The 10,804-nt window shown below is 38.9% G+C and overlaps 1 protein-coding gene across 1 annotated transcript; it reads right to left on the bottom strand.

The window, feature by feature from the left end:
* Positions 1–1,476: 1,476 nt before the first annotated feature.
* On the bottom strand, positions 1,477–9,550 carry LOC137885131 (polyunsaturated fatty acid lipoxygenase ALOX15B-like). Its single transcript, XM_068727283.1, is given in 15 exon segments — positions 1,477–1,823; positions 1,996–2,166; positions 2,619–2,719; positions 2,863–2,984; positions 4,186–4,355; positions 4,461–4,547; positions 4,734–4,892; positions 4,894–4,941; positions 5,379–5,522; positions 7,677–7,843; positions 8,165–8,268; positions 8,373–8,495; positions 8,609–8,690; positions 8,836–9,040; positions 9,392–9,550. Coding segments are annotated over 15 exon segments (2,022 nt in total). The 3' UTR covers positions 1,477–1,643.
* Positions 9,551–10,804: the final 1,254 nt, after the last annotated feature.

Raw genomic sequence — 10,804 nt, 5'->3', positions numbered from 1 at the left:
CCATCCATATCTGCAGCTGCTCTCTCCAGCACTACAGCTTCTACATGGGTAGCTTCAGCTTCTCGTTGTAGATTGATGAAGTCAATTCTGGCTTCCAGCTTTGCTTTCTCAATTTTGAGTTCACTCTCCTTTTCTGTGAAGGTCAGCCTGGTTTTGGCCGCCTCTGCTTTAGCACGGGCCCTTGCTGCTTCTAAGCTGACTCTAGAGCTCGTCGATGAGCGTGAAGAGCAAGATTTTCTGGAGCGATGGTAAGACAAGCCTGTAACTGTTTCAACACCATCTTGTGAGCATTTCACTTTGCCTTCATGTAGAGCATCTACTGACCTGACTGTAGTTTCCATGGCGATGAAGTGCGGTGTAGCTGCTGGTCTAGGTGGGGACGGAGTGCCGACCGCAAGCAAAGGAGTTCAAATATCTCAGGGACTTGTTCACGAGTGAAGGTAAGATGGAACGGGAGATCGACAGGTGCCTCTTTACTGCTGCAGCCGCACCGGACCGTGTTGGTGAAGAGTGAGCTGAGCCGGAAGCCGAACCTCTCAATTTAACGGTCGGTCTACGTTTCGACCCTCACCTATGGTCACGAACTCTGGGTCGTGACCGAAAGGACAAGGTTGCGGCTACAAGCGGCCAAAATGAGTTTCCTCCATAGGGTGGCCAGGCTCAGCCTTAGAGATAGGGTAAGGACATCAGGAGGGAACTTGGCATTGAGGCGCTACTCCTTCGTGTCAAAAGGAGTCAACCGAGGTGGTTCAGGCACCTAATCAGGATGCCTCCTGGGTGCCTCCCACTGGAGGTTTTCTGGGCACAACCAACTGGTAGGAAACCCCAGGGAAGACCCAGAAAACTCTGGAGGGATTAAATCTCCCAGCTGGCCTGGGAACACCTCAGGATCCACCAAAATGAGCTGGAAAACATCGCGGGGTAGAGGGAAGTCTGGGTTGGCCTGCTGCCACCGCGACCTGACCCCGGATAAGCAGAGGAAAATGGATTTTTATATTTAAGAAAAATAGAGTTGGGACTCTTAGCTTCATCTCCTTCACTCTACATGATCAAAGATTTTTAGAGCTAAGGAAAAGATAAGATTCAAAATTAGCCATTTCTTCTTATGTATGTTTGGGAACAGTAAAAGTGTAAACTGCACGATGTAATAGGCAAGTACAGTGCTGTCAGTGACAATGGTAGATGGAAAAGTTGTAGATGACTCCTATTTCCGTTAAAACATTGCAGGGAAACCAGGTGTCTTCTGGGAACAGTGTGAGAGGCGTTTTTGTCATCCCAATCTGCACCAGTTTTCCAAGAGAGGCAGGGCAGGACACAGACAATTTTGACTCAAGCATATGTTTATATGTACCGTTTAATTTTATTTCTTTAGCACATGAAGTTCACTGAAAAAAGCTTGATGGAAAGTTTCGTCTGTTGATGACACAGAGCTAGTTATTTTTCACAATAAATATATATTTGTTGCTCTGTGTCAATTGGCACACAACAAACAAGCTCACAAAGAGAATAAACTGTAGATGATTTAGCAGTGAATGGCTGCAATACAACACTAAAAAACATAAAAGGCCGTTCTTCTCCTTCTCACTTTTGTTAATAGCAAGCTGAATTTGGCCGACATCTGTGGAGGTCACACCTTCTTATATTCAAATGGACACACTATTTTCTACCACCATTGGATCCAGGTATGTGTATGGGACCTCCAGACTCTTGTTTCTGGCGTTGATGATTGCACTTAACACTTGAAGCTCTCCTTGAAAATCCTGTATCAGCTTGCAGGGAATCTTCTCACTAAAATGCTCCTCTGGGTACTTGCCAAGAGGGATCTGATGACATTAATGATACATTTAAAAAAATAAATGTTTAGAATTGTTTAAAAACACACTTTTGGCAATATACAGTAATGTACAGTTTTAGTGAGCAGGACTCGAATGACCTTTTACTTTAAACAACTTGAACATGAATTTCATTTCAGTGATAAAAGACTTGGGCACTTACAGAGTCAGTGGACTGCCTGCTGAGTAGCCATACGGTGGACATTATCTGAACCGTTGCGTTGACAGCAGGGAGTGTCTGCAGCATTGTGGCCTCACTTGTTGTCCCCTTTGTGGTTGGTGGAGGACGTTGTAGGGTGAGGGGAGTGTTGGGCATCCAGCCACAATCGTCAAACTGTGAAGAATGAATGATTGACATATGACTGATTAATATGGTTTGAAGCTACGCCATATGTCAGTCTGTCTACTACTTTGGTCCACACTGAAATATTGGATTGGAACAAAGACATTTATGGTCCATAGGATGAATCCTAATGACCTTGGTGATCCACTGATTTTTCCTCTAGCGCCGACATGAGGATAACATTCTTGGCTTTCAGGGGAATGTCTCGACAACTTTCAGCTGGATCGTTATTAAATTTGGTTCAGACATTTATGTTTACCTCAGGACGAACTGTAATAACGTTGGTGATCCTATGACTTTTCATCTATCAGATCAAAGTGCAGCCTCACAGTCGTGCTAGCACGGCTGTAGACTCTTGTTTATGTTAGACTTGCTAACAGTAAAAACCTCATGAACCCATTCCACAAAAAGAGCATTATTATAACTGAATTAAAAGGCCTTACCTGTCCAGTGTTCACAGCCGAGTGCTGTCCTGAGCAGGTGAAGATCACCATGGTGACAAACTTGACCAACTCAGTCACGGTGGTAAAGCTCTCTGGAATTCCTGACAATTAGAGGGAATAAACTGCATTTAAGATGTCTGGAAGACACAATTTAAGTTTGACTTCTGTTTGCATTAAGATTATATAATGGTTCATAAATGTGCACATTCATCATCATTAAGATTGCACTTGTCTTTAAGCCCACCTGTGCCGGCTTGGGAAAGGAATCCATGTTCAAAAATGTCCGAAATCCACTTCTGCAGTTCAGAGTCTTTCTGGACCTCAGTGTCATCCTTGTAGTAGAATCTCAGCACTCCCTTCACAAACCTTTGACAAATGTGGATAAGTTCTGTTAAAAACATTTCCAGTTGAATTAGGCATTTTTTTAAATACACACTGCAGTAGTAAGACATTCTTTTGTAAGGCAATATAAGGCCATCTCTTTAGAATGATCAGTTCTGTTCTTTTTAAGAATTTGGTTGGCTTATTCAACACAGTAGATCAAACAACTTTAAAGAAATAGTGTGATATTTTCAGAAACTTGCCCATTGTCTTTCTTGTTGAGAGTGAGATGAGAATATCAATATCACTCTCATATCTGTGCATCAAGTATAGCTCTACAACCCGGTGGCAATTAGCTTAGCTTAAAGACTGGAAACAGTTAGCTGGCTAGCTTCATATAGTTAAAATATACTATATTTCCTGGAGTCTTCTGGCTCTCTGGCAATCTCACAGTGATGACAAATAACCAAGATTAAACAAAGAATATAATATGCTGTTAATTAAGGCACTTTACAGGCTTTGGGAGGCCCATTTTTGATATTTTGAGAGATCTTCCAGTCTTTTGCTGAGCTAGGATAATCACCTCTTCATTGTAGCTTCATACTTAACACACAAACATGGTGGTATTGATCTTCTTATCTCTTGGAGAGAAAGTAAAAAATTGTATTTCTGTATGTCTTGAATTATTCCTTTTAATTAAACCTGAAAAAGAAATTTACATTTCATATTTTGTAATTCCATTATAGTGCCCTCTGTCATAATACAAATTATTACATTCAGACATCACCTGTCTTTGTGTCAACCACACTGATTGCTTTTTATTGAAACTGACGCCTTCAATGTTGAAGGGTAGGGATGCCCCTTCCCTAATCTCACAGATGTTCTCAATCAAAGTAGTTCAGGCTGTTTCATTTAGAACATTTTACAGCCAACTGCCAATCTACTCAATCAAGAGGCAGATCACTCATTTACTGTGTTGTCATATTTTAAGGCATTGTTAGTCGAATTTGCAGCAGTTTCTCTGGCTATGGAGCATATGTTTCAAGACAAACTGTTAGTAGGAAATTGCATTAACATGGACTAACTGAATGAAATTATGCAAAGAAACTGTTTGTAAAAACACATGTTGCAGCTTAACTGATCCTTTATGATAAACCATCTGAGTTACCTAAGATAATAAAAGCTAGCTAGTAAAGAGGGAAGGATTTAGAGCTCTTGTTTTCCAATATCAGGACACCTGTACTACCTGTGGATGATATCCCAAAGCTTGAGTCCATCATCCCTGTAGTAGAAGTTCGGTACATCCTCCAGCCCACGCTCAACAATGTCGTCTGGTATGCAGAGGGAGCGGTAGGTCACTGAGGACAGTGATCTCTTCAGGAGTGTCCTCATACCCTCTCCACCAGAAGCCGCAAACTAGGAGACATTCAAATATGTAAGGATTATAGTTTGAGATAAATAATGCACATTACATTGAAAATTAAAAAAAAAAAGTTTAGGTATTTAGGTGTTTTTTCGTACCCGAGTGAAAATTCCAGTCTCAGATATTAGAAGACCTCGAGCCAAGTTGTTGATCTGTAGAGTGTAGCGAGTGTGAGGTACAAGGAGCTGATGGAAAGAGGAAAACTCTGTGAACTTCAAAGCACACATCTTGATGCTTCTATACCATTTAGCAGTGTCACATTTTTGAAAATACACACTAACATTATGATTCATCAACTTTGGAAGACAAAAATCAGCAACTTGAAAAAATTACAACTCCAGTAAAAGTTCAGTATTCTCCCTTTCAATTACCTTGTACAGCGGATGCACCATGGGCATGTTGCGCAGCAGTGACACTGCAAAAACTTCAGCCAGTAAATGAGTGCGCAGCAGGTGAGCATTGAGTTGATGCTCGTTGAAATCTGCACTTCTCACAAAAATCTTGGCTGTCAACCAGTCGTACTCAGTAGTAGTCAGTAGGAAAGAAGATGGGATTATCATCTGCTGGAATCTGCTTCAGCTGCAGGATAATGAAGGGAGGTGTGGTTAATTCAATTCATTCAAGATATTATCAGTAGTGGTCAATAATGGCAAAGGATTTTCTGAAAGGATTTTCTGATGGTTCTATCTGCTTTTCAGTTATATACTCATAATTTCTTTGAATCCCATGTCAGAGCACAGTGTTGACTTGAGAACAGAAGCCTAATTTCAATGCTCTAATGCCTAAATTCTCATGTCTGAGAAAAGGGAGGCAATCTGGCAATTGCAACGAAAAGACTTTATATAATGTTTTTTCTCCGATCCACATTATTCATATACTGTATGTTTGCACTCTATTTGTGTAATTTAACTAACGGTATATCTGTCGTCTTTGTACTTATGACATCTATAGTATTGCATGTCTGTCCATCCTGGAAGAGTCATCACTACTATAAACTATTTGAGTGGTAATATCACCTGAATAGCAACTGGCATCAGCTGATCATCAGGTGTTTTGTGAAGCAGGACCAAGGGAGCCATCAAGTACTGCTTCTTCCCGTTGATGATGTTTGTTTTTATCCCATCCAAATGCTTGTAGTCACACAGGAATACGTTGCCTTTCTGTTTAGAGTTTGAGTGAGGATGAGAAATAATTTTGACTCACATGCATACAGTGTAAATATTAACTAGAAGATACATTTCCTGCAGAAAATGTGTTAGAATGCTGAAAGCTAAAATTAATCGTAAAGCATTATTGAAAATACAACATTTTTAAACTGCCTTAAAAATTTAAACACATGAAACATCTACAAGTTGCAATGTATAACTGGCAGAGTTGGAAGCTAAAGTGCATTATATAAAGAAGCTAAAAGCTGAATTACAATGCAGGAAAAGCTAGAAGCTAAACGATTTTACTGTCAAAGTAATAGTTGTAACAGTAGTAGTAGTAGTAGTAATAGTAGTAATAGTAAAACTATTAGTAGTAGTAAAAGTAGTAATAGCAGTAGTAGTGGTCGTAGTAGTAGTTTAAATAACAGTAGTATTAGGAAAAGTAGTAGTAATAGTAGTAAAAGTAATAGTAGTATTGGTAGTAGCAGTAATAATAATAATAGTCATAAAAATAGCTGAAGTAGTGGTCGTAGTAGTAGTTGAAATAACAGTCGTATTAGTATAAGTAGTAGTATTTGTAGTAGCAGTAAAAGCAGTAGTATTAGTCATAGTAAAAGCTGTAGTAGTATTAGTAGTAGTATTTGGTAGTAGCAGTAGAAGTAGCAGTAGTTATAGCAGTAGTAGTAGCAGTAGTAATAGCAGCAGTAGTAGTAGTAATATTAGTAATAGTAGTATTGGTAGTAATAGAAATAGCAGCATAGTGGTAGTTGTAGTAGTAATAGCAGTAGTAGTATTGGTTGTAGTAATGGTAGTAGTAATAGCAGTTGTAGTAGTGGTCGAAGTGGTATTTGTAGTATAAGTATTATTAGTAGTATTTGTAGCATTTGAAAAAGTAGTAGTAGTAGTCGTAATAATAGCTGTAGTAGTGGTCGTAGTAGTAGTTGAATTAACAGTAGTATTTGTAGTAGTAGTAATAGTGGTATTGGTAGTACTAATAGTAGTTTTGGTAGTAATAGCGATAGTAGTAGCAGCAGCAGTAGTATTAGCAGTAGGAATAGTAATAGAAACAGAAAGAGAGACAGAGAAAGAGAGACAGAGAGAGAGAAAAAGAGATAGAGACAGACAGGCGGTATTGCAATGCTTTTGCCTATTATCTCCAAATCATTTGTTTATATGTGCGTGTGTCGATGTGTGTCAAACTGCACTAATTAGCTCAAATCAATGCCTGCGCCTGCCAGCATCAAAGGTTGCCATAGCGATGTAATTTCAAAGAGACACTGTTACATAGGCTTAACATGGAGTTAAAGCTGAGGCGCAGGTGACAATTATGCAAAAAAGGTGGCTTTCATGGCGATCTAGAAATAGGGTATGGTTTTCTTTTTGTAGTCAGAATTAACATTGGTCTCTATGGAGCAGATAGTTGGAATTCCTCTCACTATTAGGCTGCTGTGGCCAAATGTGTAAATCTGTTCGATTCCATAGTAATATGTCTAGGACCAGGACAAGATTAGCTAAATGTTGACCTAAAAATTATGTATGAAGAGTGAAAATTGTGGCAAAATAAAAACGTTTTTTCACAAGCTTCTGAAGCTCCACTCTGGCAATGACATCACACATTCTGAGCTGTGCAATACACACCCATTATAAAGTCAGAAAAGGTCTGAAAAAAATGCATTAAACATAAGCTGTGATAATTTAAAAAGTCTAAAAGATATCAAAATCTGAATCATACCAATAGTTTTGTCACCATTTTAGTAGCTGAAAGTATGCAGAACGTTTAGGCTTTCAAAGCTGAAGAAGTTTCAGTACATTAGGGGAATTGCTCAATAGAGAATCATTGTAAAAGAAATATGAATATTGCTTAATATTTAAAAAAGCATAAGAGGTAGAAACATCAAAAGTCATAGCATGTCCTGAAAGAGCTGAATATTTTGACACCTGAACGGTTTCTGTAGCTGAAAGTATGCAGAAGTAGAGAGATGCTGAAAAACGTACGGAAGAAATATAATAAGTTGTTTAAAGATTAAAAAAATAATAGTTGGAATGCTGAATCAGCATTCCAACTATTATACTAAGTGAACGTAAGTGAAGGTAAGTGCAACATGCTTTTTCAAATTGAACATGTCATGGAGCAAAATATGACTCAATCAAAGTCAAGACATTCACCTTCATTTCACCTGCCAAGCTACAGTGACCACCGAGGAAGATCATGTCATCACTGACAGGAAAGTTCTTGGGCAGGACTGAACAACGTTGGATCAACATGGGGTTGACACCGTTTAGAAACTGGTAGCCAAAGAAAGTGTCCTCCTTCCAATGTTTCTGGACATATTCTGAAAAAAAAGTTGAACTTCACTGAGTTATAAACTTTGTACTAGAAAAGTTTCCTATATCTGGTTATCAGCTTACGTGTTACACAGACCGCAGTCACAGACATGGTTTGACACTGTTTATAGTTGCTACAAAGTCAAAGTCTTAATTGTATGCAATTAAATACTGTTAAATGATTTCTTCTGTGACATATTTTCACTGTTTATTAAGCCAAGTAATAAAAACAATTTAACATGTTTTAGGTAGCATCATGTATATCCGAATGAACATAATTGAATCATGCATACAGTATCAAGTATTTCATTAAACTACCATGATAGTACCTGACATGTTAGTCCGTTTGCAGCAGAACACCCGATGGATAGCATCAATATTAGGCCAGTTCTTCGTGCAGTCAGAAAGTCCCTTCAGTTGCAGCTCAGCCAGCCTAGAAAATAAAAGCATAAATTAACTTCATTATTATGCCTTTAATCATTTTCATAGGCAGGTACAGTTACATAGATAGATATCTGATAGAATTGAAGACCTCACCCAGTGGCTTCGGTGAAGAAAAACTCTGTGGTCTTGGTGAAGGAGAAGCGGACCTCATCAGGCAGAGAGAAAATGCCCTCTGCCATTATGCAGTGGGGTATTCCCTCTACATACACATCCCAACTGGTAAATAGAGAAGAGCTGAGTAATGAGTAACTTTGCACAGATACAAGTGTATAAGCATGTTAGTTTTGGGGTGCTTAAAGTTAAAAAGTGTATACGCTCTGATTGCTCACCGATAGTCTTCCTCTCGCTGCTTCAGCTCCTGCTCCCGACTGTACTTGCTCAGAGGATTGTCGTCTTCAAAGACTCTCAGAGCTTGAAGAAAGAAATATCAAGGTTTTAAATTGTTGATAAATACAGCGAGTTGGTTACTCCAGCCTCCTTATAGACCAGCATTTCCTTTTTGTATGTCTTCTGTTGTCAGTAAACAGCTGACCACAGAAGTCTAATTCACACAAACCTGTTGCCTCTCTGAAGAGGTGCACCTCACTGTCAGTGATCCAGCGGTAGGTGGGAAAGTTGTAGGTGTCACCCTCAGGGGATTTCACTTCCACCTTGGCAGGGAACCAAGAGTCTTCAAAGAAGAGTAAGTGAGGCTGTTTATCTATCTCAATCAAGATCAACTTTCCAATGGAGACGGGGCAGGACACAGTAAAACTGGACACCTGGAGTAATGACAGAAACGGGTTGCGTATTTGATAACCAGGAAGTGAACTGTAACATTCCGATAGTTAGCGTACAATACTGAATGTAGAAGGATGGAGAATATACAACTTATTCAAGGCATAAAAATATAATAAAACTTTTTTGGAGTTCATTATGTGGACTTTTTTTGTTTTTGTTTTTCGCTTTAGTCACCTTTGAGGCTGTAAGTTAAAGAGTTACAGAGCAGCAGATATCCTGTTGCTGCACAGAGTTTATATCAGCTTCTCTAAATTTATATTCAATTCAATATTCTGAAGTTGAAGAAGAGTGTTATACATTATTATACACAGAGAAGGATATTTCAGACTTACTGCTCCTCTGATGAAGGATAAAGGCCCATTGAGGCTCTCGAGCCAGATGTGGTCGCTCTCCCCATCTGTGCCCACCAGCTTAATATAGACATTGTGAAAAGTGCCGGCAAAGGTGAGATCGCCAGTGGCCATGGTCACTATATAATTCACCAATTTCATACTGGCAAGCAGAAGAATCCTGGTGGGGAGAGAAAAATAACAATGAAAATGGCATTGGCAAAAGATACAAGAACTAACATTAAATGTTTTTTCTCACTAATCTATAACTGTCTAATCTTTTAAAGATAATTTCATGAAGCGTCTCTCTTACCTGACCAAGATGCTCCTGTGATGAACTGCTCTCTTGATGCAAGTTGTAGGGGACGTTCACCGAGAGTTTATAAAGCTGAAATGTCTATGACTCTGATGTAATCAACTTCTTTCAGGAACTGCAAATACGATTCTAGAGAAGGAGTCTGAGTCATGTTGACACTCCCCAGCGAGATTTGTTCCGTTGAAAAGACATTTAAAAGACGACTATGGCCCCTCTTGAAAATAAGTTTAAAATTGGTTCAAAAGTTTTTTCACCAACTATTTGAAGATGTTGACTGAACGTTCACGTTAAGACCAGATTTTGATGGGATTTGCAATACAAAAAATGTTCATCCTTTACATTGTGCTAATAATAGTATATCTTTATTTTAGATGTTTACAAAGAAACCACATAAACATTTCTCAGTTGAAAGTCAACATTTCAAATCCCAGTGAAATATGGTCTAGACGTGAACGTTTGATCGTCTTCAACAGTGACGTACATTGAGGTTCGTGGCTGGTGAGGCACTGACTCAAGTCAGATTTACAAATATATGAACCCAATAGAGTATCTTAAATCACCATTCAATTGGCAGCTTGCACATTGACTACTGGTTGTTTTTCATATTTCATATCAGCTCTGCCTCACCTGCCTCCCCTGACCACACGTCCCTGGTCTTCAAATAGTCGGTGAAAAAACTTTCACTTTTGAACCACTCTTTTAAACATCACCATGTATTAAACATGTTTTAAATGTCGAAATGCTCATAGTAAAATATGTAAATTAGTTTGTTGCATTTAGAATGTTTAGAAACATTTCTTACTGGAGGAGGGGATGTGTGAATGTTAATATGTTGAGTTACTTTAAGAGCTCTCATGGAAGCAGTGTTCCAGTGTATGTGCCTGGGGCTTTTATTGTGAAGGATAAAACGGAAGAAAGGGAAGAGGAAAAAGGTTCTTGTGGTGTGTGTGAAAAGAGAAAAAAGTGTGGGCAGACTATGGAGCCCCGTGTTATTGTTTTATTATAAAGTGTAGGCGCAACATAAACCTCGGCTACACTAGAGTATTACAAAGTGGAATTATACAAAATTCTGGCAATGTTAAGTGGCACGGTCGAAGATA

This window comes from Cebidichthys violaceus, unplaced genomic scaffold (genome assembly GCF_023349555.1).
Source record: "Cebidichthys violaceus isolate CVI_PGR_0920_01 unplaced genomic scaffold, fCebVio1.0.p SCAF_4, whole genome shotgun sequence".
Classification (NCBI taxonomy): Eukaryota; Metazoa; Chordata; class Actinopteri; order Perciformes; family Stichaeidae; genus Cebidichthys; species Cebidichthys violaceus.
This window is presented reverse-complemented; position numbering and strand designations above follow the sequence as displayed.